The sequence below is a fragment of the Urocitellus parryii genome, chromosome 4 (genome assembly GCF_045843805.1).
Source record: "Urocitellus parryii isolate mUroPar1 chromosome 4, mUroPar1.hap1, whole genome shotgun sequence".
NCBI classification, from domain to species: Eukaryota; Metazoa; Chordata; class Mammalia; order Rodentia; family Sciuridae; genus Urocitellus; species Urocitellus parryii.
In genome coordinates this window covers 203,703,668-203,731,217 of record NC_135534.1, presented here as the reverse complement: position 1 = coordinate 203,731,217, position 27,550 = coordinate 203,703,668, and the positions used below count along the sequence as shown (strand labels likewise).

The following is a 27,550-nucleotide window of genomic DNA, read 5'->3' as shown; positions in this document are numbered from 1 at the left end:
CCACCTCCAATTTGCAGAGGGGGACACTGGCTCAGAGAGGGGGAAGTGCTTTGGCTGAGGCCACACAGCTGGTAGGTGACAGTTGGGACTCCAACCAGAGCCTGCATGCCCCTGTGGAGATGGTGCCCCATCACCCCCCACCCCGCAGCCCTTCTGTCCAGCATGAGGTGGCTGCGGTTAGCCCTGGTCAGACTGAGTCACCAGCCACTCCGAGGAGGTGCTGAGGCCAGCATCGTGGTCAGCTCCTGAGGCCAGGGCAGCGCTGATTAGATTGTTGTTAAGATTTTAGGTCAGCTGAGGTGACAGAGACCCACCCACCCATTTTAGAGTTAGGACCTGGAGGCCCGAGAGGACCCAGTGGGTGGGCAGATTCCCTGCTGCTCTGGCAAGATGGGAGCAAGTGGAGGTTGAGGCCTGCGTTTCTGCTCCGACTCTGTGCCTGCCCCGGTGTGACCTTGGGAAAGTGACCTCGGCTCTCTGAGCCTCAGTTTCCCCACCTATGAAATGGGGATAATAATGCCTGCTTTGCCTCTCCTTGGGACTGGACAAGGACCCAGCAAGAAGAGAAGATGAAGCCCTACCTTGGAAATTGTAGCAATGCCACGAGAGGACACTGGGGTGGGGAGTCTTCATGGGATGGGGGAATCTGGGAAGGCACTGAGCCAAGGTTTGAAACTCACTTCTGTTCCCTTCTGAGCGGTGTAAAATGTAAAATGGAGCGGGGAGCAGTGGTGTGCACCTGTGATCCCAGCGGCTTGGGAGCTGAGACAGGAGGACCACAAGTTCAAAGCCAGCCTCAGCAACAGTGAGACCACTAAGCAACCCAGCAAGACCCTGTCTCTAAATAAAATACAAATAGAGCTGGGGATGTGGCTCAGTGGTCACGTGCCCCTGGGTTCAATCCCCGGTATCAAAAAAAAACAAACCCAGTAGAATGGAGATAATAATACTGTGAGTGTAAGTGGGGTCCGTCCTCCGTGGGTAGGCAGGCACGGTGAGCCCTGGGAGTTCTGGGGCCAGTTAGTAGGGCTGGCTGGAGAGGGGCCCTCAGGGTTACCCTCCACAGCACCAGAGGGTGTCCTTGGAGAGATGGGTCCAGTCACGGTAAGGTCCACGGAGCACCCGGTGTGCACCAGCCCGCTGGAAGATTCTACTCCTGGCTGCAAACCAAGCCCTGCGAGAGGGTGAGGGTGCGGGTGCTTCGCCCTGGCCCCGTGTCCCGGGAAGTGTCTTTTTCAGAGCTGTCTACCCAGCCCTCAACCCTGTTAGCTGTGACATCGAGACTGGAGACAGAAGTTCAGATGGGCAGTGGTGTCCTGAGGTTGGTGGCACTCAGCTCTGCCCCCAGAGTTCACCAGCTGTCCTTTCAGGCTGACAAGGGACCCAGGACCAGAGGCAGGTGGAGGCGGTTGTGTTGACTGACAATATGAAATGCCCACTCGTGAGCTGGGAGACCCCCAAGCCCAGGTGGACGCTCCGTGAAGCAGGGTTTTCACTGACCTGTGTTCCGGTGGGGGCCACTGGAAGAATCTGTGTGTTGGGGCAGAGAATGGGTGGGCCCTGCCCAGAGTACCTCCCTGCCCTGAGTGGGCAAGCTTCCCTGCTAATGCTGGGGGTGTTGCTGGCGAGGGACCCAGAGAGGCACGGTTAATGGCTCTGGGCACTGGCAGAGGTTAAGTATAGTCAGGGGACCTGGGTTCCTGGGGGCGGGGGAGGGGACACACACACACACACACACACACACACACACACACACACACACACACGAGGCCCTGCCTGCCTGCTTCTCCACCCCGCCTCTGCTGTGGGCGCTCCCTTGGTCTGATCTCTTGACTTTTGAAGACCCGCCCATCATTGTCATTATTTGTCTTGGTTCTTTTAGGAAAAAAAAAATCTTTTTTTTTTCCTTAAACAATAAAAGTTACACCAGCTAATAAAAATGCCAGACAGTCTCTAACCACTGTTACTGTGAGCTGAGCGCTATTAGGGATTGGCAATAGCGTTCAGGATTTGGGGCGGCCGTCTGCATTCTGCAGAGCAGAGGGAATGGGTTCTGGGATGCCCATTTCACAGATGAGGAACTTGAGGCTCTGAGAGAGCTGGGAGCTTGCAGGGCTGGCTTCTGGCCTTCACCAGGAGGCTGGAGGAAGGCTCTGCCCACCGTGCCCGTCCCCCAACCCCACCGCCCAACCCACCGCGGCTTCTCATGCAGCAGCACCTGGGCTGAGTCATGGCGGAGGGAGGATGAGAGCATTTGGCAGGAGGGCGGGTGGGGCTGGCGCACAAGCAGGCTGCCCCACCCCAGTACCTCTGTAGCACCGCGTCATTGTGTCATGTCCTTTAGTGGTGGCCTCCCAGGTCCTGGGCCAGGACCACGAGGTGGGCCCTACTCTGCAGGGGAGCCACGGCTTCTTTCCTCGCTCCCTCCGGGGTGGGGATGCACTGTGGGGCCCTGTGGGCAATGGCTGGACCAGGACCCGAGGGGTCAGCCGAGCGGCTGGAGCTGCAGTTGCCTCCATCTGCTGTGTGACCTCTGGATGTCAAGCCCCCTCAAGGTGGTGAGCCTTGGTCCCCGAAGCTGTCCGGTGTCTTCCCAAGTCCCTGCTGTGTGGGGTCTCCTCTGGGAGGGAACAGGAAGAGCTGGTGAGCAGGTGTGGAGGAGAGAAGGTGCCCCAGGTTCCTGGACTGTCTCACCCATGGACACCCACATGGGGACAGCGGGTGGGATGTTCTGCTGACAGCTGCCTGGAGATGGCTGCTGCAGGGTGGCAAGACAGGGAGAAGTGGGTCTTGAGCAGTGCTCACAGGGCGGGCCGATGAGGAACCCCAAGGTGAGGGGGCTGGATGGGTCTTGGCGGAGAGCTGGGCAGGCAGGGGACGTGGTCCGGCTCGGCCTCCCTGATGCCCCAGGGCTACGGTGCCCACCCGGGTCCTCTCCCTGAGTGCTGCTGGCCTTGTGGGTTCCGGTGGCCCCCAGAGCACCCCTACGTTTCGTCTCGTGTTTCTGTGGCTCTTCCTTTGTACCAGGCACGTGGCAGTTCCTTCCCAGCCGGCTGAGGACATCTCTCAAGAATGTGCTCAGGGCTGCCTGTGCCAAGAAGCCAGCCCATGGCCCTGTTCTCCGCCATCTTCCCTCCCAGCTGCCCCTGGGCTGCCTGGCTTATGCGGAGCATACCAAGTTCCCAGGCACAGCTGGGCCTCCGTCCTCTCTGCCTGGAACCCCTGGCGGATGCTGCCACCGCCCTCACCTGGCACTTCCAGCCCTCACCCTTCCCCGGCAGGCGCCCCTCCACCCCACCCAGGGCCCCGAGTTCCAGGAGTGCTGGGCTTGGGGAACCCCACTGTCCCACTTGTTTGGTTCTGGAATTTCAGGTTGTGGGTTTATCTGAATTTGGATCCGGCACTACCCAGCGCCTGAGTTTGGGGAGCAAGAAACGCCTGTGGTGGCAGCTGGGGGTGGGGTCATGGCTGCTGCTGCATTTCCTTTGGGGTATGGCCCATCGCTCCGCCTCCCGCTCAGCCCAGGCCTCTCCCTCTCCCGCGCCGCCAGCTCTAGACCTGGCCCACATCTCCTGGGCGCCCAGCCTGGCGGATTGAGAATGGATTTCGCCCTTGGCCCTCCCGCCCTGCCCGGCCCCTCTGCCAGGTGCTTTTACGCCTGTTGGCAGTACCAGCCCGACCCAGGGACCCAAAGCTCAGCCTCCACTCGGCCTCTGGCTCCCTCCCTGTGGGCGCTGGCCACAGCATCTTCCCGGTTCTCACTTCCTCCGGGCTCCTGGGCGTCCTCTCTGCCCCACGGCCCTGCCTGACCCGGGCCTTGGACGCCCCTTGATGAGCTGGGCCTGCTCCTGGCGCACTTGCCCGCGTGTCCCTCCACTGTCCAGGCCTTATGAACGGAGCTGCCCCCGCCTTGGATCCTGCAGCCTGCGGCTGGGAGCCATTGTGGCTGGGCAGACCTGAGCCAGTCCTCTCCAGCTTCCTCCTGGCCTGAGGTGGAGGCCCAGATTCCAGACATTCAGGAATTGAAGTCCTGTCTGGGGGTGGATGCCCCAGGGCCAGGCTGGGCCTCCCAGGGCCATGGCCAAGGGCCCTTGAGATCCACAGGCCCAAGGTTTCTGGGGGTCAGCAGAGCCCAGGCGGAGACCACTGGGTCCAGGAGCCTCCTCACCTCTTAATGGGGACAGTGATGGCGCTGGCTCCCCAGGGTCCTCGTGTTCCTTTGGGATCATGTGTCTAGAACCTGCTTGTCCCCAGGGTTGACACTCAGGGGCAGCTGCAGGGGATGGTGACTGAGAGGGTCCATGCTGGTCTCTTCACTACCCCAATTCATTTTCTCCTGCTCCTCCCTCACTTCTTCTTCTTCCAGAACAATTCCATGGCCTCCGAGAGAGTTCTGATTGTTTATGGTTTTTAAAAAATAGGCATCAAAGCAAATTCCTCATTTGTTCCCCCTCCCGCCTCCTCCCAGCAATGGGGTGCGCAGGCGGGGTCCAGGAGGGTGGCGGGCTGACTGCTCCATGCTGAGGAGAGCTACTCAGAGACCCTAAGCCCTCCTTCTCCCTGGCCTCAGCCCCTGATGGGTCCCCAAACTGCATCCTGGCCCCTCACCCCTGGCTGTGTGACCTGTGCCAGCAACTTTGCCTCTTTGGGTCCCAGACTCCTCTGTAAAGAGGTTACGGGGCCTTCCTCACAGCCTGGGGATTAAGTGAAATGCTGACCTGGCCAGGTGACTGGCCTCATGACAGGCAGGGTCCTGCCAGCTCCTTCTCCTTTGAGAAAGGAGCAGGTCTTTGGAGCGTGGAATCCAAGTCCATCAGGGGTAACAGGGCCTGTCTATCCCCGAGTCCAGCGCTCCCGGTGTGGAGGGGAAACTGAGGCCTGGGAGGGAAGCTGCGTGGAAGGCCGGACTTGGGCCACGGCTTCTGGGGCCAGGAACCCTCCCCTCGGCGCGCAGCCCTGCCTGGGCCTCAGTCTCCGCATCTGGAGGGAGTATGCCCCGCTGGGCCAAGAGCAGGGCTCTGAGAGCCAGGCCCACGGTGGAGGTCCCAGGACCCATCCTCTGCCTGAACTGCTTCAGCAGAAGAGAGAAGCAAATGGCCAGCAAGGGCAGAAAGACAAGACCGCTCCGTGGAAGACTGTTTTAGTGTTTATTTTCTATTTTTAAAGGAATCATGATTATAAAATAACTCAAATTAAGAGTGAATAAGGGAGAAAATGACAACCTCCCACCTCCTGCACCCGGAGTGATCCTTCCCCCCACGAGTTCTCGGGACTAAACCTAGGGACCCTGTATCACTGAGCTACACCCCCATCCCTTTATATTTTTTGAGACAGGGTCTCACTAAATTGCTGAGGCTGGCCTCACACTTGAGATCCTCCTGCCCTGGACTCCTTTTTAATGAGACACCATTCAACATGTGATTCTGTGACTTGCCTTCTCTTCTCGGCAGCCTGTGCTGCCTTCCCCGACCCCGGTCTGTGGTCTCCATGTAGATCTGCTCCGCCTCTTGGCCCTGTGTGGACGCTCTGCTTGCTGCACGTCCTCTGGCTTCTGCCCTGCCTCGGGGCAGGTGCCTCTGGAACTGCCCCGCAGGCGTAAGCGAGGGACGCAGAGGGCGGGGCACCCTCCACATTGCACACATGGCCACCGGCCGATCTCCAGCTTCTGGGCTTCCCTGCTGGTCTGACGGGACCTTGTGGTTTTGCTTGGTTGGCATTTGGTCTCTGGTGAAGCGGGGCGTCTTTTCAGGGGCCTGTGCGTCTCCGTGTTTTCTGAGTGGCCACTCCCCATATTCCGTTCCAGAAGGTTCTTCCTTCCCCCTGGCGGCCACCTTGCGCAGCCAGCACGCAGCTGGCCGGGATGCCCTCAGAAGGATCAAGGCCTGCAGGAGCTTGGGGCTGACAGATGCCCCCCTCTGGGTGCCCACAGCAGCTCACGCAGTGTTTGTTCCTCTCCTTCAGAGAAAACCCGGAGGATCCTGACGGAGTTCCTGCGTTTCTATGAGGACCAGTATGGCGTGGCGCTCTTCAACAGCATGCGCCACGAGATCGAGGGCACTGGGCTGCCGCAGGCACAGCTGCTCTGGCGCAAGGTGAGAGGCGCGGAGGGGGCCTGTTGCCCTGACGGCGTCTCAGGGCCCCTGGTTCCCCAGGGTCTCCGGCTGCCCACGCCCTTCATGGTGGGAGCTGGGCCCGACTCTTGGTAGCAGATCCAAGGCCAGCTGCCCTCGACCAGCCTCCGTTTACCGCTCTACCCGGGGGATGAGACACCTCTTCCCAGGGCAGCTGTGGCTGCAGCAGGGAAGGTGCTCGGGAGTGTTGGCTGGTGCCATCATTGTCATCAGCCTCTGATTGTACCCATCAGCAGCAGGATTACATTTTCCCAGGAAATATCTGTCAGATTAGAAAGTGCCCGCTTTATCCTGGGGGTCAGTGTGGGTTGGCGGAGGCACCCAAAGCCTCTGGGGAATGGACTCTGGCCTCCCTGGTGAGGGGCTAGAGGCAGGAGTGGGGAAGGGATTCAGGATGTGGGTCGGGATCTGGGTTCCCGGCTGGAAGCTGCTGACACTTGGGAGAGAAGCCAGCTGTCACTCCCTTGGGGATGGTGTCGGGATCCCTCTGTCAACCCAGGAAGTCCTATTTGATGGCATTGCATGTCCCAGGGATGGCATCAGTCCCTCTCAGTGACCTCTACTCTTTGCCCCCTGGTTGGCCAGGCTGGTGGCACAGGGAGGGTGACGTGCAGGGAGTGGCGTGGCTCTGTAGTAACTACTTAACCTCTGGTTGATGCTGCAGGGCAACCACTGGCTTCCCTCTGGGAGACTGGATTGGCTAAGCTGATGCCATGGAAGTGAGGTGCCCACAGGTCAGCCAGGTGGCTCCTGAGCCCTCAGTGCTCAGGATGACTCCCCAGGAAGGGAGGCAGGCTCAGAGCCTGCTTCAGGCTCCTGGCACAGGCCCTTTCTACTCATGCCCAGGGGGCAGTGGACAGAAAGGGCAGGACTGTGTTGGGGTCCCCCAGAGCATCATGTGCCTTGCTTTTGGACCCAGAAAAGGCTGTCTCTTCCCCTTGTATCATGGCAACTTCAGGACCCCATGACAGCAGGGAGCAGAGGTGTCCAGATGTGGCCTGGCTTGGGTGTCTGGCAGGTGGCACCTGTGTGGCAGGAAAGGAGACTGGAGTCCAGCCTAGGTGAGCAGGGTCAGAGCCGTTCCCCCTTCTAGAATGAAAGGTCACAGGCAGCCCAGGTTCTAGTAACGCAAGAAAAGTGGGGGCCATCCTCGGTGAGGCGTATCCTGCCTCTCACACTCACAGGGGTGCTCACTGCAGGGAAACAGTGACCGAGGCCAGCCCCGAGTGGGAGTCCGTTTTGTCAGGCACCAACCCATCACAATTCGAAGTCCTAATCACAATAAGAGATACTGTTCTTTTTTGTTTTGTTTTTGTGGTCCTGGGATTGAACCCCTGGCCTCAGGCAAGCACTCTACCTCCAGCCCAGAAAAAATAGTATTAGTAATCAGAATAATAACAGTGATTGTTTTTATTAGAAACAATCAGTGATGATTAAAAATTAAATGAAGGGCTGGGGCTGGGGCTCAGTGGCCGAGCGCTTGCCTAGCATGCATGGGGCACTGGGTTGGATCCTCAGCACCACAAAAATAAATAAGTAAATAAATAAAATAAAGGTATTGCATCCATCTACAACTTAAATTTTAAAAAAATGAGAATAGTAATAATAACTAAAGCAGCAATAAGAAAAAATGAAGACAGTGGTTATTCTGTGCTGGACACAGTTCATTCAGTCCCCCCACAGGGCTCCGAGGGGATATGTGCCCAGCTTCTCCAATGGGTGACCGGGCGGGGCGGGAACCCTGGCTCTCTGAAGCTTTGCAGAGTCTTGCCTGGGTTGTTGGTTCCGTCCCCCTTCCCACAGGCCTCCCCTCCAAACACAGCTTTGCCATCTGAAAGTCTTCAAAATAAAACCCACACCCGCAGCCAGGCAGCCATGGTGTGTGGCCTGGGCTCTGGGGTGGGCGTGGCAGTGGGGTGCCCAGTCTGACTCCTGGCCCAGCTGCCTCTGCACAGCTGGGACCACCCTGTCCTAGGTCTGGGGGCTCACAGACCAAAGAGGCCTGGCCGGGCTGGGCAGGCAGGGGTCTTCCAGGGTGGTAGGACAACTCTGGCTGCTTTTTCTGGAAAAGACGGTGGGAGGGCTGGTTCCAGTGGTCTAAATATAGACGGCTGCTCTGAGCTCTGACTCTGGCCAGCCCACGGGGTGGGGGGCGGCAGGGGGGCAGTTTTTAAATTTTTTTCCTGTAAATATTTTCAGCCAGGGTAGGAAGCGTGGCGGCTCCTATTGTTGGAGCACAATGGCCTTCCTTTCCAGGAGTGTCGTTCCAGAGGAGCTGGGGAGAAGGAGCATGCAGGGCGGGGGGCAGGAGGCAGGGCCTGCACTTCCGCTAGGGGCTTCGTTGGTTGTTTTTCTTACAGAGGGAACTGCGTGTGTCACAGAACAAGCAGAATTTACTGAGAAACAGCACTAGACCACCCTGAGTCCCCCTTGTTCCATCATGGCTTCTTGGCTCTTTTCTAGAAGCTTCCTGGTACTTGTCTGTTCAGGAAGTGGGTGCTTGGATGGCCAGAGCTTCAGCTTGGGTTCCCGCCCCTGGTCCAAGGACCCTCTTCAGAGAGCCAAGTTCCCACCCCCAAGTCAGTCCATGGAACTGGGAGACCATCACACGGACCCTGACTCCTCCTGAGAGTGGCTGCCAGGTGCCACTGTCCTCATGTTACAGATGAGGAAAGGGAGGCTTTGCAGGAGGTCTGGGCATGTCTGTAGGCCACACAGGTCACTGGCCAAACATTAAGCATGTGCAGCCTGGTGCTGTGGCCCATGCCTGTAATCCCAGTGACTCAGGAGGCAGGAGGATAGAAAGTTCGAGACCAGCAACTTAGTGAGACCCTCTCTCAAAAAAAAAAAGGGAGAGTGGCTGGAGATGTAGCTCAGTAGTAGACCACCCCTGGGTTCAATCCCCAGCCCCAAGAGCACACACCGAACACACCCAGACTGAGATCCCCTCTATTCCCACCCAAATTCAGGGGGGCTGTTGGTCAGCTTCAGAACTGGGGAGGCTCTCTGGATACACCTTGTTCAAGGTTCTGTAGTTCTGAGGGGAACCGAGGCCCAGAGTCTGCAGAAACTTGCTTGGACACTGGGGTCTTTGAGGTTCTCGCTTGTAGACATGTCCCCTCCAGCTGGGTGACTGCCCTGCGCCAAGGTGGCAGTGGTGGGTGGCTGGGGCAGGCAGCCTGCTTCTCAGACCCAGTCCCTGTTGGCTGTGTCTGCCCTGGGTCTGAGTCCCTGTGCCACCACTGCCCTGCCTGGCCCCCAGAAGAGCCCCTTCACTTCCCTGAGCCTTGCTCTTCTGCCAGGTGGGTGAGACGCAGGTCCCCCAAGAGGCCTGGGTGAGGCTGGGTGGGAGCAGAGGGTGCCCTCAAGGCGTGAGATCCGAGGAGACCCCATTCCCTTGCAGGCCCAGGGTCTCACTCCCTGCCCCTTCCTGCCTACAGGTGCCACTGGAGGAGCGCATCATCTTCTCGGGGAACCTCTTCCAGTACCAGGAGGACAACAAGAAGTGGCGGAACCGCTTCAGCCTCGTGCCCCACAACTATGGGCTGGTGCTGTACGAGAACAAAGTGGTGAGGCGCGGCCCCCAGGCCCCCTGCCATTTTCCCACACTGTGGTCTAGGCCAAAGCAAGATCTTGGTGCCTTCCCTCCTCTTCCAACCTCCTTCTCCCCTGGTTTACTCCCCCCGCCCCCATTACTGGGGATGGAACCCAGGGCCTTGGACATGCTAGGCAAGCGCTCTACCACCGAGCTGCACCCCAGCCCCTTTTGCTCCCCTGGGTTCCTTCTCTGAGTGGCATTTCATTCTGTGTCCAGGTGCCCAGCTCATAAAGCTGACAGGAGCCTCCTCCTCACATTCCTGATCCCTCCTTTGCCAAGGCCTGTGCCCGGCCCTCCGCTCACCTTGGCTTCCCTCCTGGCTGGGTTCCCGCCTTCCCCCGGCTACCTCCATCCTTGCTCTTCAACACCCCTGGAAGCTGTTTTCCTTGCCCCCTGCCTGGCTGCCCTCTGGGCAAGGCACCTCTTCTCCCTCCGTGATTCCCGCTGCCCTGCTGTGCTAGGAAATGTCAGGGAGGAGTGGGAGCTGATCTTGCCTTATCTGCTTTGGGTCCTCGGGGAAGCCCCAACGGGTTGAGCCATAGGCCTGATTTCATCCACCAAATATTTCTCCCGAGTAGCCCAAGGGATTGGCCGGCTTTCCTGACTCAGGGCAGGTCCATTTTCAAGTAATGTAAACAGGAGCAGCCTTGAGTCCCAGGTTAGTGGTTCTTGAGCGTTGCTATGCATCGGAATCAACTTGGGGGCTTGTTTAAAAAGGTTACTAGGCCTACCCCCAGAGTTTGATTCAGGTCGGAGGTAGAGTCTAAAAACTGCCTTTCTAACAAGTTTTAGGGTGATGTTGAAGATCTGGGACCAGGCTGCCCATCACTGCCATGAAGGTTCTGAGCTGCTCTCAGGAAGTGTTTTGAATAGTGCCACCTAGTGGCAGGGAGCAGCCCAGCAGCCCAGCTGTATGAGCTACTACATCAAAATTTCCCCCCTACTGGATGAGGAAAGCTGTGTCCTGACCCATTTCTCCTCCGAAAGAGACCTGTGTGGTGCTTAGAACCCAGGAAGTTGTGGGTGGAGGGAGACAGTTCATGGGAATGCTCAAAGATCCCAGGTGTTAGAGGCCGGTAGCCCTTGCTCATATCTGCCACTTCCTGCCTGTGGTAATTTGTGAGGAGTCCATCTATTGGATTGTGAGCATTTCTGTGAAATGAAGCGTGCACTGCCCCTGGGACACTGCCCAGTATGTAACAGACAGTAGTGGAGCTGTTGGTAAGGGAAGAGGCAGTGGCAGTAGTAACGATAGTAGCTACCACCTCGGCAAAGCTCACTGAGCCCTGGTCTAGGGCCAGGCGCTTGCTCAACAATTTGTGTCACCCCATCCTCCTCCAGCTCTGAGGTAGGAGCCTGGCGCTAGGCTGTGGTTGCCATTCCAGCTGTCTCTAGTCACCAGGGTGGTCACACTCTTCTCATCCCTCTCTCCCCACTTCTGGTCTTACTTCTCCTCCTCCCTGCCTGGGGCAGGCAACACTGAGTAGGGCCTTGGAGCCAGAGTTGGAGACGGGATTTGGGCTTGGCCACACACCCTTAACACTCAGGGACCATATCTCTTGTTTTCTCCCCAGGCCTATGAGCGGCAGGTCCCACCCCGAGCTGTCATCAACAGTGCAGGCTACAAAGTCCTCACCTCCGTGGACCAGTACCTAGAGCTTGTTGGCAACTCATTACCAGGTAAAGAGGCCCCTCCAAACCCCAGCCACGCTGCCCTGCACAGACTTCAGGAGTTGGCCAGGGGAGGGGGTGGCCCTGAGACGCTTACTCCAGGCTCCACATTTTCAGAGAGGCCAGTTGGGCCTAGAGCTGCCCTCAGAGGCCAAGCACAGCGGAGCCTGCAAAGGAGAAGCCTGGTAGGCCTGAGAGGTGTTCCCTGAGGCCACACTGGGGCATGGACCTGGACCATTGTGGGCCCTCACCTGAGTCCTGCCATGCCTGAGCCCTGTACTTCACAGCTGAGGAGTGGGCGTCTTGCTCTCTGCCCTTCCCAAGGCCCTCTTGAGTCCTTGAGAGTCTCCAGCCATGAAGGCTCATGTGAACATCACCTGCTGTTCAGACCTCCCCGGGCACCAAGGGGCTGGGGGACACATTGTGCCCCCGGCTGGGATTTGGGACTAGTGTCCCCATGGTGGTTGAGGCTTGGCAGGAGTCTAGTTCCTGGACACCAGGCCTGACACTGGCTGCTGGCTGGATCGGCACAGGCGGCCACCTCCCGACTCCAACTGTCAGCTCCCTCAACATCTATGAAATAGGGTGCTGAGAGGACGGATCTTAGGGTGTGGCACCCTGAGCAGTGCTGTGTATACCAGGCCCAGGCCCACCCAGAGCCAGGGCCACAGAACTGTTATTGTCATATTAACCACAAGGGCGGGTCACAGCCCAGGGCCAGTGATCTCCTGGATCTCAAATATCCACTTGGATCAGAAGAGAAGAATTCCTTTTTATTTATTCTGTTCCCCGCCCTGCGGCCTCCCTCCCCACTGGGACATTTAAACTACACCTTGGCCTCTGTAGCTGAAATTTGAAGGGAAATCCAAGAAGATAATGCTTGGCCTTGAACCTGAGGGCTCTGACCTGTTCACACAGAATTTAGAACCTTACCCAAGAGGGAGGCAGATGCAGTTTACCTCCACTACCCTAATTCATTTAGCTGGGCTGTGGAGGACAGAAAGAGGGCTGCTGCCTCCCCACTGACCTGCTGTCCTGTGACCCTGGGAAACTGCAGAGGGCATCTGCTTAGCAGGTTCTGTCTCCACAGGCACCACTTCGAAATCGGGCAATGCCCCCATCCTCAAGTGTCCCACACAGTTCCCACTCATCCTCTGGCATCCTTATGCACGTCACTACTACTTCTGCATGATGACAGAAGCTGAGCAGGACAAGTGGCAGGCTGTGATGCAGGACTGTGTCCGGCACTGCAACAATGGTGAGATGGGCAATCCTTGTTTATGTACTGAGTGGCGACACCTGGTGGCTGAGTGTGGTGTGGCATCCCAGCTCTATGTGCCATCCCAATTTTCCTTCTGGGATTGTAAGAAAATGTTTTGATTATTGCTCTTCATCTTCCTTGATGAAAACACTTCTGTGGGGGACATGAAAAAAAAAATTAGGAGATTGTTCATACAGGTGTGATTGCTGAGTCCTCAGACCCTGGATCACAAAATCACATCCTGATTCTACCACTTTCTAGCAATATGACCTTAGGCGAATGACTTCCCTCTTGGATCCTCTATAAAATGGAAGTGATAATCCCTCATGTGTCTTAGGGGGTTTGTAGGGATTCACAGTGAGAGTCCACCCTGCTTGGTTAAGATTTTTCTTATTACATCATCTCCCTCCTGACCACCAATAGGCAAGGTGATCCGGGCACACCATTTCCTCCCTGTCTGTAAACTTGTGTGGGAACCCTTCCAGCTCATTTATTGACACTTGTGTCTACTCTGAGGATGCAGCAAGGGAGTGAGGCGTGTTGCCTGGTGTCGTGTTCCTGCTGACTGACTGGAGGGGGAGACAGATGTTAAACAGATGAGCCACCAGGGTGATGAGTCAGCTGGGTTGGGTGCTGGGGGTGGGGGGAGCCACCAGGGAGCCTTGTGCATGGATTGGGGGAGGTGCTGGCCCTGAGACTTGGGGGGTGTCAGTCAGGGCAGCCTCCATCGTGGCAATGATGGCTGAGACTGAATAGGGTTGGAGGGGCAGCACGGAGGGAGACAGAGCAGGAGCTGAACAGAGGAGGAACTCCCAGGCCCTGAACCTGGGGGAGCCTGAAGTGGACTGAAGTAGGCGCTCTGGGTTCAAGTCTGGAAGGGCCTTGTAGGGCTCTTGTGTGAGTGTGTGTGTGTGTGTATTAGTACCGGGGATTGAATCGAGGGGCACTTTACTGAGTCCTAGTCCTTTATATCATTTATTTTGAGACAGGGTCTCCCTAAGTTGCCCAGCCTGGCCTTGGGCAACTTGCCACCCTCCTGCTTCAGCCTCCTGAGTGGCTGGGATTATAGGCCTCTACCACTGCTCCTGGCTGGCCTTATAGGGCTCAAAGGAATTACATCAAAAAGGTTCCCCAGTACCAAGAAAGTCTAGGATTGTCTCTCATGGTGGGGTGGGGGGCCAAGTGCCTCTGTGGGAGGAACCCTGTCCTGGACCCTGAACTTCTTCCTGGTGATCTTGCCCCAGGAGAGCAGAAGGAGAATGCTGCGCTTCCCCTGCCCTGGGCACAGCTCTGTGCCCTGGGAAGGGACTGTGTGGGCCCCTGGGTGGAACCCAGCACACCCGCCCCCTTCAGAACCGCCTCTGCCCCGCCTGGATGCAGCCAGGCCAACTCCTGCCACCTGGGCTGGGCCCTGCCCTGCTGCCACAAAGGGCCTCCTGTTCCCAGGTCCCTGGGGCCGTGGCTCTGGCCCAGACTCTGGCTGCCTGGCCTGGGACAGCCTCCCCCTCCCCCAGCCCTGGGCCAGCACTGTCCTCTCCAGGGCTGTTGACTGACCTAGTCTCTTTGGGTGGGTGACCCCAGGCCACGTGGTGGAAAGGGTAGGGACCCAACATGGGGGGAGAGCCACCATTCAGTCCCCAGGTGTACAGTAGGGGTGATAAGGCTCAGAGGAGAGTGGGTGAGCTGGTTCTGGCAGGGAGCACTCAGCCGGAGGCCTGCAGAGCCCCGTGGGCCAGGCAGGCCTTGGGCAGGAGGCGGGCCAGGGAAGGAGGGGCAGCCTGAGGAAGGGTGGCCTGGCTGGGCTGGCCCCTCACCCCAGGGCGAGAGCTGCGAGGCAGGTTCCAGACAGGGTTCTTTGCTCCACCCTGAGGACTGTGAGAAAGTTCTCTGCTTCTTCCCTCGTGGAGGCTGGGCCTGGAATTTGTGGAGTCTGGAACTGCTGGCTCCTGGGGCTGCCAGGAAGTGGGGGGTGGGCGGGGAAGTAGGCCAAGCTGGGTGGCCGCCAGCTCGTCCTAGGGCCCCCCTCACATCCTGCATTCCTGGAGCAGCGGGGGTGGGGGTGGGGGTGGCAGGAGGCGCTGGGGCATGGCTGTGGAGTCCTGTGTGAGCCCAGTGCAGAGGTCAGGCCTCTTCCTGTCTGAGGTCTCCCTCCTGCTCCTCCTGCTGCCCAGGGCTGAGGAATGCAGTCTCCCTTCTCCAGAGGCTTCTGGTTCCGCCCTCTCCAGGGGGTGGTGGGCCCAGCCTGTTCTGCCTTCCCTGTGTGCCTGAGGCAGTCTTGGTGTCTGCCCTCTGGGTGAGGACGGCGTCCCACTGGTTCTGAGGGTCAATGAGCTGGTGTGCTGGCGTCCCCGCCTGGTCTCTTACTTTCCCAGGGTTGCCATGACCAAATGGCCAAGACGGGGCTGGCTTGGAAATGCCATTTTCTCCCAGCTCTGGAGGCCGAACATCTGGGTCAGGGTGTCAGCGGAGTTGTCCCTCTGGGCACATATTTTTTGGTTTTGTTTTGTTTTTCGTGTATTTCTGCTGGGTTCCGGGGCTTGGCATATGCCAGGCGAGCGCTCTGCCACTGAGCTACGCCCCCACCCCTTCTTAGTTTATTTTGAGACAGGGCCTCACCAGGTTGCTGAGGCTGGCCCTAAGCTCCTGGGCTCACGTGATTTTCCTACCTCAGTCTCCCAAGTAGCTGGGACGGTGACAGGCACACACCACTGTGCCAAGCCGTGGGTTTCTTGTTTTAAGAAACTTCCCCTTGTTAAGGATCAGCCTTTGGGTGGGGTCTCACCCTAATCCTCCAATTTAGCATCTCTGTGGGGTCCTGTGTCCAACACAGGGCTCTGAGGCCCTGAGGGCTAGGGCTTTAACATGGGATCTTGTTTGGGGGATACACAGGAAGAGCCCAGGAGAGGTGACCCCCAAGCTTGTCAAACTCAGGTGCGGGCTGTGTGGAACAGAGGGAGTGCCCAGAGTCAGCAGCTCCTGTTTGGTGGCCAGGGCCTGAGGGCCTCACCCAGCCTCCCTCCTGCTCCCTGCCCCTCCTCACCCTTTCCCCCCTGGGAAGCCACCCAGCAGGACCTCGTGCAGCTCATGTGGAGAGGCTGCCTGGCACTGCCCGGTTTTCCAGGCCAAGCCAGTCTCTAGGGTGCAGCCCCTACCCCTGGGGGTCAGCTGGGACAACCCCCCTGCTCCCAGCATGCCCTCCTGATGGGGGAGGGGCTGGGCCTGGGTTTCCCGGTGCCCAGCTTTGTCCAGCTGCACCCCTGGGTCCCGAGGCTGGTCCCGAGGTGTGGGCAGAGCAGGGGTCCTCCCCACAGCAGAGCGGGGCTTTTTCTCTGCGGGGGTGACTAACCCTGTAGTCACTGCCGTGGGCACTGGGTTCTGAGCCATAGGCTGCCTTTTCCCCTTCTCTGGGCTCTGGGGACATTGTGGTCAAAGGCACGTGGCCAGGGGAGACCGCCCTGCGTGGCTCTGTGCGTTCTAACCACGTTCGTCCTCGGTCAGATTTTGTAACTTCCTGCTGCCAGGCTTCCCCACAGACAGCGGTGTCCTGTGGAGGCCCCGACCGGCCCCTCGGCTCTCATACTTGAGCCTGTCCCCACACTGACCCAGGGAGTCCCCAGTGGGTATGTGAGGCCAGGTCAGGGTCATCGTTCCCATTGTTCAGAAGAGGAAAGTGAGGCCCCTCTGGGTTGGGTGACCTAGAGCGAGCCTCAGCCAGCCACTTGTCTGTCTGTCAGATGTTGGCCCGGCTGCTCTCCTTCCTTTAGGGGTCATCGGTGGCCGCCCTCATGTTGGGCCGCAGGGTCGAGTATTTGGGACGGGTTGTGTGGCCTGCCCAGCTGCAACTGTCCACTATCCAGGGCCGCGGGGAAGCATGCAGGCCCCGTCCAGCCTCAGGGGAGGGACAAGGGCATGCGGCCACAGACCCTGGAGCCGCTCTGGGTGGCTCCCCTGGAAGAGGGTGGCTCCTAGTCCTGCCTCTCCTGTCCTGGTGATGCTGAGCCGGTGGCGTGACCTCGGAGCCAGCCCGACTTTTTCTGTGACATAGACCTAGTGGCAGTGCCCAGGTCCGGGGCCTTGGGGATGAGGGCGGAGGGGCACCACTGGGCTGCTTGTCCTGTCACGACAGCTGCTGCCAGGGTGTCACGTGTCCCTCATGACACGCGTGCCGTGTTGGGGGGGGGGGGTCTGGTCAGTCAGCTGGTTCTGGTGGAGACCACTGGTGACCTCTGTCCTCCTCTCTGGGCAGGGATCCCGGAGGACTCCAAGGTGGAGGGCCCTGCGTTCACGGATGCCATCCGCATGTACCGCCAGTCGAAGGAGCTGTATGGCACCTGGGAGATGCTGTGTGGGAACGAGGTGCAGGTGAGGACAGAGGCCTGTGGAAGTCACCCTGGGGCCAGGAAGGTGGGGCTGGAGCAGAGAGGGGGCTCTGGGGACTGTAGGTTTGGAAAGAGACGCAGCTCAGAGTTGGACAAGTGGGGGCCAGTGAAGTGGGGGTATTGTTTTATTTTTTTGAGACAAATTCTCACAAGTTGCTCTGGCTGGCCTTGAACTCTCAATTCTCCTGCCTCAACCTCCCAAATAGCTGGGATTACAGGTGTGCGCCACCGCGCCTGGCTGTGATACTTGTTATCTACTGATCACCTCCGTGGACCTGGTGTTGGGGTGCAGCTGTGAGCAGGAAGGATGCAGCCCCAGCCCTCGGGAGAAACTGGCATTCCACACACCCACACACACACTTGCATGTTCAGGCAAAACGGGAAGGGAGAGCAGTATTCAAGGTGGGGAGCAGCATGTGCAAAGGCCCAGAGGTGGAACCCCTGATCCTGAGGACCCTGCAGGGCACCCTGCAGACAGGTCCAACCAGTGGGGATGATGCTCAGGAGCGAGGGCAGTTGGTGGCATGGAACAAAGCCAAGCCAGAGGCAGGGGCTGGAGTGGCCCAGAGGAAGCTGTGGCTGGGTGCTCCAGCCCTGCCCCGCCTTCTGCCTCTTGGTCCCAGATCCTGAGCAACCTGGTAATGGAGGAGCTGGGCCCCGAGCTGAAGGCAGAGCTCTCCCCGCGGCTGAGGGGAAAGCCCCAGGAGCGGCAGCGGCAGTGGATCCAGGTGGGTGGCCGAGACCCTGAGGCGGGGTGGGGACAACAGCTGGCCTGTGCCCTGGCCAGCGCTGACGCCCCCTGTGCCACAGATCTCCGACGCCGTGTACCGCATGGTGTACGAGCAGGCAGAGGCGCACTTCCAGGGTGTGCTGTCCAAGCTGCAGCTGGCCCGGCCGGCCATGGAGGCCGTCATCCGCACCGACATGGACCAGATCATCACCTCCAAGGAGCACCTGGCCAGCAAGATCCGAGGTGGGCACCGGCCGTGCCGCGGCCACAGCCCGAAGGTGCTTGACCTCGGGCCTCCCCCGCCGACCACGGCTTCCTTCCTGCTGCATGATCCTCGCGTGGCTCGAGGATCCTCTGTGGCCCCTCCAGTCCCTCCAAGTCGTCATTTGGGGCAGTTATTTCTGTGAACCCAGGTCCTGAAGGCCGAGAGTTTTTTGTTTTTTTAAATTGTTTTCTTTGGTTCCGGGACTGAGCCCAGGGCTGCTCAGCCACTGAGCCACGTCCCTGGCCCTTTTTTGTATTTTATTTAGAAGCAGGGTCTCTGAGACCCCAGGGCCGTCCAGAGCTCTCAGGGCCTAGCCCCCTGAGCTGCTGGGGTCCAGGCGTGCGCCACGCGCCTGGCAAAGGTTGGGATTTCCGTGCAGCCTTCGTCACCCTGGCTGACCCGGGTTGCTGTCCTGGCCCCTCAGCCAGCGTGGCTTCCCTCTGGGACATTTACTCTCCAGGGCAGTTCAAGCTCCTCTCTGTCCCCAGGTGGGACGTCTGTTCCTGTCTGTCCCCAGCAGGTCCACTGAGCGCTGTCAGTTCCCTGCAGGTCACCCTCCCCAGCTGCATTCACGGGGAGCTGGATGAGACACCCAGAGTTGACATTAGCCAGCGGGGGGTGGTACCAAGTCCCCCTGGGTGAAGACGCTCGGTCAGAGCGCCCTAGAGAGCCCTCACCCAGGGGCCAGGCCGCGCTGCCCGGGGCAGGTTGCCGTCTTTCTCTCTTTCTGATAAACCCGGATGCTTCCCAAATTCGGGTGTTGACTTTGCACAGGGCCACGCTGCCCTGGGCCCCTCCGGGTAGTATGTGTGCCCAGGAGCACTTGTTCTGTTTTTCTAGAGTCACCAGATCCCCCAAGATGGCCCTTCCCCTCTGCTGCCGTAGGCGAAGACCAGCCCCGGGGCCCGGTCAGCGCTGCCTGCTCTCATCCCCGAGGCCACCTGTCCTCCTGTCCTCACTGCGTGGCCTTTTCCCTTATCAGCTCCTTCTCTGGAGCCCTCGAGCTTGTGGCCGCCACTAGTGGTTTTCTGTAAAGAGAACGCCCCTGGCTTCCGGGTTCAGGGACAGCTGGAGGCGCTCGAGTGTCCCCAGGGCGGGAGCCTCCGCTGACCAGCTCCCCGTGCCCGCAGCCTTCATCCTCCCCAAGGCCGAGGTGTGCGTCCGGAACCACGTCCAGCCCTACATCCCGTCCATCCTGGAGGCCCTGATGGTGCCCACCAGCCAGGGCTTCACTGAGGTGCGCGACGTCTTCTTCAAGGAGGTCACCGACATGAACCTGAACGTCATCAACGAGGGCGGCATCGACAAGCTGGGCGAGGTGAGGCCTGGCTCTCCCAGGGGCCGGCCATGTGGCCTGGCGCGGGCTGCCCTCCTCTCAGGCTCAGTCTCTAGACACGGAGCCGCTGGAGACCAGGGGCGGGCCACCAGGACACAGTTGTCACAGGTCCTGGTGGGGGCCAGCAGTTAGAGGAGAGAGGGACACTGACCCCTGCCGGCAGCTCCTAAAGCAGGATGCGGCGGAAGCCCGGAAGGCAGGAAGGCCCTGCAGCTCCAGGTGTGAGCCACGATAGAGCCAGATCCTCACCTCGGCCACCTCGGCAGCCCCCAGGGCTCTGGTCTGGGCGGGCGTCTCCCTGGGTGTCTGGCTGCTGGAGTCCACGCCCCCGGAGGTGCGGCCGGAGCCCGCCTTGTGTCCCGGCCGCATCCTCCACATCCCAAACGCAGGGCCCGGGGATCATGATCAGGATTTGAGAACCAGAAAGGACCTTAGCTGGTAGAAAGCCCCTCTCAATTTTGGAGCTGAAGACTCTGAGGCTCAGAGAGGGTGAGCGACCACCAAGGGTCACCCAGAAGGGGTGAGGGGGCTGGCAGCCCCACGCGCTAGGCCCCGCCTCCTGGCTTTCAGCTCCTCCTTCGTGTCCTGGGCGCCGGGTTGGAGGCTGTTCCTGGCCGCCTGGCCCCATGTCCCACACGCCCCGCCTCCCTGCAGTACATGGAGAAGCTGTCCCAGCTGGCCTACCACCCCCTGAAGATGCAGAGCTGCTACGAGAAGATGGAGCCGCTGCGGCTGGACGGGCTGCAGCAGCGTTTCGACGTGTCCAGCACCTCCGTGTTCAAGCAGAGAGCCCAGATCCACATGCGAGAGGTGGGCCCCCGGCTGCTGCCCCCAGCCTGGCCTGCACCCTGCCCACCGCCCCGGGCCCTGCTCGCCCAGCTCCCTCCGCCTCTCCTCTCGGTCAGAGTGTCCTCCTGTGCCTGTGCCTCAGCGCCAGTCAGCTGGCTCCCCTTCCTCGGGGCAGCCCTCGCTCCTCGCTCCCCTCCCTCCCCCTGCTTCCTGCTCTCAGGGCAGGCCTGGCCCCAGGGCCCGTCTCTGTGGCAGGGGCAGGACAGTCCCAGTGAACGCGCAGGCAGGCCCAGAGCTGGCAGGCCTGGGCGGGGGCTGGCTGAGGATCCAGCGCCCTCAGGAAGGGGCTGAGGTCACTCTGGTGTGCCCGCAGCAAATGGACAACGCGGTGTACACCTTCGAGACCCTCCTGCACCAGGAGCTGGGGAAAGGGCCCACCAAGGAGGAGCTGTGCAAGTCCATCCAGCGGATCCTGGAGCGCGTGCTGAAGGTGAGCGCGCTGCTGCCCTGGGGGGCGCCCTGATGGCCGCGCGGGGGACTGCCCCCACTGGCTGGCAGAGCCTCCCACCCAGAGCCCCCCCACTCCTCCCTGCAGAAATACGACTACGACAGCAGCTCAGTGAGGAAGAGGTTCTTCCGGGAGGCGCTGCTGCAGGTCACCATCCCCTTCCTGCTCAAGAAGCTGGCACCCACCTGCAAGTCGGTGAGTCCCTCCCAGCCTCGCCCGCCCCTCGCCCCTTGGCCGTCCTGACCCGTCTCTGCCCACCCGCCCGCAGGAGCTGCCTCGCTTCCAGGAGCTGATCTTTGAGGACTTCGCCAGGTTCATCCTGGTGGAGAACACGTACGAGGAGGTGGTGCTGCAGACGGTGGTGAAGGACATCCTGCAGGGTGAGCCCGGGCTGCGACACTAGGTGCAGGGAAAGGCTTGAGCCCCCGCCCTGGGTGGGCCGGCCCACTGGTAGCTGTGTGGCTCCAGGAGGGTAGCGCTTGCTCTCTGGGCCTCACATGTCCCCTCTGGACCTCGGCTCTGCTGGGAGGGTCAGGGGAGGGACCTGGTGGTGGCCAGCCAGCGTCCCAGCTCTGCTACTTCAGCCACCAGTGAGGCCTGGACTGAGTCACATCCCAGTCACAGACCCTGACAGAGGCTGAAGCCGGTGGGGACGGGTCCCTGTGCTGAGCGTCTGTCGCTCCCCTTGTGTCCCCTAGCTGTGAAGGAGGCCGCGGTGCAGCGGAAGCACAACCTGTACCGGGACAGCATGGTCATGCACAACAGTGACCCCAACCTGCACCTGCTGGCCGAGGGCGCGCCCATCGACTGGGGGGAGGAGTACGGCGACAGTGGTGGTGACAGGGGCGAGGGCAGCTGCAGCCCTGGCTCTCCGGAAGCAGCCACCCTCTCGGAAAAGCGACGGCGTGCCAAGCAGGTGATGTCCGTGGTCCAGGACGAGGACACAGGGCTGCCTTTCCAGGCTGGCTCTGAGCCGCCGTCACCTGCGTCCCCGGACAGTGTCACCGAGGTCCGTAGCCTGCTGTCCCAGGATCTGCGAGCTGAGAGCCCTCCACCAGAAAGTTCCCTGCTCAATGGAGACCCTGCCCAGGAGAGTCCCCAGCCCACGGCGGCTCCCAGGGCCTCCTCGCCACCCGCCTCACCTGCTCAGCATCTCCCACCTGGAAAGGCTGTGGACCTTGAGCCCCCCAAGCCCAGTGACCAGGAAACAGGGGAGCAGGTGTCCAGCCCCAGCGGCTGCCCCCGCATCCACACCACCACCGAGGACGGTCTGGGGATGCAGACGGAGTTCTAGGCTGGTCGCCCCTTCTGCTGGACACGGCACCTGGCCCCTCCCTCTGAGGCGCTGGGCAGGGCACCCCATCTGTGCCCTGTGGTGGAGGCGGGGCAGGTGGCGTGGCACCGTGGGGTGGGGCCCACCTGAGTCACTTTTCTGGGTTCAGTCCCTTCTCCCTGCCTTCTCCCTGCGGGCTGATCTCAGACGCAAGTTCTGGTTTCGAGGATTTCTTCTGTGCTGGGGGCTGGACACTCTGGGAGCCCCTCTGCCCACCCTCCTGCTCTTGCCGTCCTCCTCGGGAGAGGGGGACCGAGTGTCGGGTGCTGCGCCACGGAGCCTGGGAAGCTGGTGAATGGCCCTGCATGGCACCTGGCCTGTGGCACTGGGTGGTGGGGGGAGGCGGAGCACTGAGGCCCTGCCTCTTGTCCTGTCCCCTCCTCAGCCTCCCTGCCGGGCCCCAGAGGCTAGTCCCAGGGTGATGCAGACCTGGCACGGGCTGCACTGAGGGAGGCGGAGGGGGCTCTTCAGGCCTGAGCAGGCGGGGTGCTGGAGGAGGGGGAGGTGTCGGGCTTCTCAGGGGAGAGGGGCTAGGGGCCTGGGTGGAGGAGAAAGGCCTAGAATGTGCTGGTGTGTGGAGGGGAAGTGTCCCGAGGGGAGGAAGTAGGTGGCCTCGGGAAGAGGTCACAGTCACCTGAGCAAGAAGCCGGGATGGCAAAGTGAGGGCTGCTGGAGTCAGAGTGGGGGGCTCTAGCTCCCCATGTCTCCCAGGCCAGCCCGCTCCTTCCTGCTCCCTGGTGTCCCCACTCACTCAGAGGCAGGGCCCAGGGGCTGGATTGTGCCCACCGGAGCTGGAAGGGGCTCCCAGGAACAGAGGGAGGGCTCCCGAGAACCCCCGGATCTGGAGTCGGAGCTCGGCCTCGTCCTCATCCCCAGGCCTCTCCCGCAGTGTCCCTGTGAATCACTGTGGGCTTAGCCCTTGTCCCTTCCATCTATTCCTGGTGTGAGGGGCAAGTCCGTCCCCAGGGTCTCCCCTGTCACTGTGAGGGGAGGGTGGGTTGGGCAGGAACTATCTCTGCCGCGCCCCTGGGTGGTCGTGTGTCCCAGCCCTGCAGCCTCCATGCCCTGGACGTACTTCCCAGGGCAGGGGCCTGAGACCCCCAGGATGGCGCTCACAGGTGCTCAGGGACCCCCAGTCCCCAGCTCTAATCTTGGTCACGTCACTAACCTCTTCCGATCTCTCCTAGTGCCTTGGGGGTTTCGATCATGGTTCCCAGATATGGTATCAAAGATCCTATGCAAACTGTTTTAAGCTTCGCTAATCAATAAACGCTTTATTTAAAGCCACTTCCCTGTGTGTTGCTGGTGTGGGGCGTGGGAGGGGGGACCTGGCTCCAGGGCCTGTGTCTAGGAGTCTCCTTGGGGCTGGGGCTGGGGCTGGGCCTCTGTGTCTCAGCTTCTGGGCTCGTCACTTCACCAAGTACCAGCAGGTCTCTGGTCTGTGTTCCAGTAGCCTCCCATTGATAGAGGAGGAAACTGAGGCTCAGAGAGAACACCTGTCCAGCTCATGGAGCTCCTATCCTAGGGGACTGTCCTCATGGCAACTCAGGTGGCTTCCTCAGCCAGACCTGTGCAGGGTGCTGCTCAGCAGCACTGGCTGACAGTAAGGCCCAGAGGGATGGCAGATGTGTTGAGGCCAGTCAGGGCCCGAGGTGTCCACCCTAGGGACTGGCCCAGGCTCATGCTGGACGCAAACGGCCACACCACCTCTTCAAGACCTGACCACGTGCCAGTGTTTGAGGGACACTTCTGTAGGCTGCGGACTTCACATCGGGGGCCAGGAGACTCAGGGCAGCACAGGGACACCCAGGCCCTCTGCAGCCGGCAGGGTGGGGTGCTTCCTCTGTGGGCAAAGCATGTCCCTTTGGCAAAGGCGCCAGAAACGTGCAGTGGAGAAAAGAGCTCTTCCACCGACGTGCTGGGAGTCTGGAAATCCACAGGCACAAGGTGAGACTGGACCCACCCTCACCGCAGGCGACCAGCATCAGACCCTGTCCCACCAGGAGGAAAAGCCACTTGTCATGTTGGCGTAGGAACCAAATTCCTCCAGAAGTCAAATCAAGACTCGATAAATGGGACGGTATCCAACGAGAGTTCCTTCCCAGCAAAGGAAACAAGAACATGAAGAGAGAGCCTACAGAAGGGCAGAAAATCCTGCCACCCGCACCTCCGACAGCACCAATCCCCAGGATGTATGAAGAACATGTGTGGGACCCTGGGGTCTATCCTCAGCACCACATAAAATAAATGAGTGAAATGAGGGTGTTGTGTCCAACTACAACTAAAAAATAATTTAAAAAAGACTCAAAAAACTTAACTCCAAAAAACCCCACAAATAATCCTGGTCAACAAAGGAACTGCACAGACACTACACCGAAGAAGAAATATGATCGGTCAACAAATATAAAAAAATGTTCAATATCACTAGCAATTACAGAAATGCAAATTAAAACTACACTGACATTTCATCGCACTCCAGTCACCATGGCAATCATCAAGCATACAAGTCACAATTAGCGTTGCGAGGAAGTGGGGATAAGGCACACCCGTACACTGCCAGGGGGACTGCAAGCTGGTGCAGCCACTCTGGAAAGAGCATGGAGAGTCCTCAGAAAACTTGGAACGGAACCACCACTTGACCCAATTATACCACTCCTCTGCATTTACCCAAAAGACTTAAAATCAGCCTACTATAGTGATGCGGCCACATCAATGTCTACAGCAGCTCATTTCACAATAGCTAAGTTATGAAACCAACCTAGGTGCCCTTCAACAGATGAATGGATAAAGAACATGTGGTACATATACACAAAGGAATACTACTCAGCTGTAAAGAAGGGTGAAATTATGGCATTTGCCAGTAAATGGATGGAACTGGAGACTATCATGCCAATCCCCCAAAACCAAAGGCCAAGTGTTCTCTCTGACATGCAGATGCTGAACCACAATAGTGGGGTGGGGGGGAATGGAGGTTCACCAGATTGGATAGGGGAGTGGGAGGAGGGAGAGGAGATGGGAATGGGAAAGGCAGTAGAATGAATCGGACGTCACTTTCCTTCGTCCCTGTATGGATACACGACCAGCGTAACGCCTCAGCATGTACAGACACAAGAAAGGGAAGTGGAGCTCCATGGGTGTGCAATAGGTGACAAGACACTCCACGGTCATATGTCACTAAAAAGAACAGAAAAAGTAAAAGACCAAAACCGTGTCCCGATGGGTGCCATGGGGGATGTTGGCTCCCTGGTCAGCCTGGCCTGGTGGCCTGGGGCTTAGGCCCCACCCTCTCTCAGTCACCAGGGCTGGGATGCACATAGGGCCACAGGGTCAAAGGCCAGGGCTCAGCTGTGTGTCACTGGTTCCTTGCAAGTTTCTAACTGAGCTCAAGCTCCTGGGCCAGAAGAGGGGCAGAACACCTGTTCTCTGGCCCTCGTGAAGATTAGGGAGCCACAAACACGTCCTCCAGGTTACAAGTCTGAGGCTCCTCTGGGCAACTTAGACCTTGCCTCAGCATAAAAAAGAAGAAGGGCTGTGGGGGGGGGCGTAGCTCAGTGGTAGAGCCCTGGGCTCAGGCCCGTACTGCAAAGGAAAAAAAGCCATGTCTCCAGAAAGTGGGCGGCTGCCTCGGCCTCGGGCCTCCAGCCTCGGTCTCCTCTGGACCAAGCTGAAGCCAGGAGCCTGGGGGGGGGGGCGTCATCAGAAGTCCCCAGGAGAAGACAGGGAAGAAGCACCCAGCTCTCAGAGTCCTTGGAGAGCAGGACTCCCATGGTGAAGTCGTTTACTCTGTCCTGTCCAGCACTGCGGGACGGATGGTCCCGGTGAGGCAGAGAAACGGAGGCCAGGAGGTGCGGGGCTCTTGCCGCCACCCAGGCCCGGCTCCTCCCCAGCCCTCTCTGGTGCTGGACCTCAGGCGAGCACTCAGCGCCCCCTGGTGGCCACCAGCTGAAGCCGGCAGTGCCCGGCACCGTCCACACTGGATGCAGCGGAAGAAGCAGGCCTGAAGCCGGCCAGGCTCGCTGGGTGAGGCCCAGGTGCCCTGAGCACCTCAAAGCAACGGTGGCCCTTGGCTCAAAAAATCTGCCAGGAAACACATAATAAAGGTGCACCTCTGCCTCGGGTCCAAGGGCGCACGGCTCTCAGGTTTCCAGCACAATGGTGCAGGTTTGGGAGTCAGGATGCCTGTGCTCAAACCCAGCTCCACCAGGTCCCAGTCACATGTCCGGCATCACCCTCAGCCTCTGCTCCCTTGTCTGGGGTGACACCAGTGCGCGTTACCCCAACACGACCCACCCACTGAGCGTCCCGATCATGGAGAGGTGCTGCTGCTGCCCGGCTCTGGCTCCCCGCCCCCCACGCAGCAGGGCCCTTCTCCCTTTCAACTGAGGTGCACCCGCCCCTGGACTCGTTCCCTGGTTGAGCTGCTCTTCTCCTGACCCAGTCCCCTCCCCTTCTGGGCTCCCAGGAGGTCCACGGGTGACATGGGCCAGGGCTCACGGATAGGTTTATTGATGTTCCTGCTTTGGGTGGAGCTGCGCGGGTGAGGAGCTACAGATGTGCAGCGTGGGTGGGGCATGCACAGGGAGCAGCAGAGGGGAGGCCCGCGACACAGGCCTGCAAGGCTCACCCCTCCCCAGGACATCCCCACTCCAGGCCAGGACAGCTGGCACGTCCCACAGGTGAGAATGGCAATCCCACAGGCGGATGGCCGGGAGGTGGAGATTTTCAACTTGGCCAGGGTGCTCATTCCCTAGGCCAGGTGGTGGCACAGCCACCTGTCCACTCCCTGGACCCGTGCCACCAGGGCTGGTCCCCAGTAGAGCCATGCATGCCCCCTCTTCAGCATTTGGACTAGCTCTGCCATGGGTCGGGAGTGCCTCCACCTGGCCCGACCCACAGGGGTCTCATGGCTGGGGGCTCACAGGTGATGGGGAGAAGCCCAGGAGGGGGCTCACCCCAGCGTGGGTGGCGCAGGAGTGAAGGGCACCCTGGGCCTGTGGTGGCGGAGGCGGTGCCGAGGGCCCCTCAGCTGCTGTGGTAGATCCGGAGGCGCTGGGTAATCTCCTGGCGGCACAGTGGGCAGGTGCGCAGCGGCTGGCAGCACTGCTGGCAGCAGCAGACGTGGCCACAGGTGAGGAAGACCATCTGGGCCTGAGGGAAGAGCGGCTGTGAGGGTGGGGCCCTGCTGGGTTCTCTGGGATGGACGCCACTGAGTCCCAGCCCCTGGGACCTAACCTTAAATATCTAGTGCCATGGTCACCATAAGTCATTCAAATATCATAGAGATAAATGCCACAGTTCACAAAAACCCAGTTGTTATGTTTGCAGTTTTGTGTCTACTTCTCTGTTTTGTAAATAACATGTGAAAGCCCAGAACCCACCCCCACCCCTTTCCTTAAATAAAGTTTCTTGGCCTCTGTCGTGTGGCAGCTGTGTGGGGCCCTCTGCAGGACCATGGCTTGCTTAACCAGCCCCCGCTCCTGGGCACTGAGGTCCCTGGCGGTTCTTTTCAGTGGTGGGAGGGAGCCCAGCCTGTGCCAGGCAAACGCACC

The 27,550-nt window shown here is 59.8% G+C and overlaps 2 protein-coding genes across 7 annotated transcripts in view; one reads left to right on the top strand and one right to left on the bottom strand.

Moving 5' to 3' along the window:
• Positions 1-23,282, top strand: part of Niban2 (niban apoptosis regulator 2) — a 47,931-nt gene extending 24,649 nt beyond the window's left edge. The window contains exons 1-14 of one of the 2 annotated variants that reach the window (XM_026386539.2): positions 2,497-2,555; positions 5,962-6,092; positions 9,572-9,700; positions 11,304-11,409; positions 12,491-12,658; positions 16,908-17,023; positions 17,664-17,768; positions 17,851-18,013; positions 19,166-19,353; positions 20,026-20,181; positions 20,534-20,650; positions 20,756-20,863; positions 20,937-21,048; positions 21,367-23,282. In XM_026386539.2, the coding sequence (XP_026242324.1) occupies positions 6,036-6,092; positions 9,572-9,700; positions 11,304-11,409; positions 12,491-12,658; positions 16,908-17,023; positions 17,664-17,768; positions 17,851-18,013; positions 19,166-19,353; positions 20,026-20,181; positions 20,534-20,650; positions 20,756-20,863; positions 20,937-21,048; positions 21,367-21,962 (2,121 nt within the window). In that variant the 5' untranslated portion in view covers positions 2,497-2,555; positions 5,962-6,035 and the 3' untranslated portion in view covers positions 21,963-23,282. Of the gene's footprint in view, positions 1-2,496; positions 2,556-5,961; positions 6,093-9,571; positions 9,701-11,303; positions 11,410-12,490; positions 12,659-16,907; positions 17,024-17,663; positions 17,769-17,850; positions 18,014-19,165; positions 19,354-20,025; positions 20,182-20,533; positions 20,651-20,755; positions 20,864-20,936; positions 21,049-21,366 lie in introns of those variants that run through there. The other variant, XM_026386538.2, reaches the window with a different exon arrangement.
• Positions 23,283-26,491: 3,209 nt separating this feature from the next.
• Positions 26,492-27,550, bottom strand: part of Lrsam1 (leucine rich repeat and sterile alpha motif containing 1) — a 34,349-nt gene continuing 33,290 nt past the window's right edge. For all 5 annotated transcript variants that reach the window (XM_026386530.2, XM_026386531.2, XM_026386535.2 and 2 more), the window contains one exon: positions 26,492-27,149. In XM_026386530.2, coding sequence (XP_026242315.1) covers positions 27,024-27,149 — 126 coding nt within the window. In that variant the 3' untranslated portion in view covers positions 26,492-27,023. The remainder of the gene's footprint in view (positions 27,150-27,550) is intronic.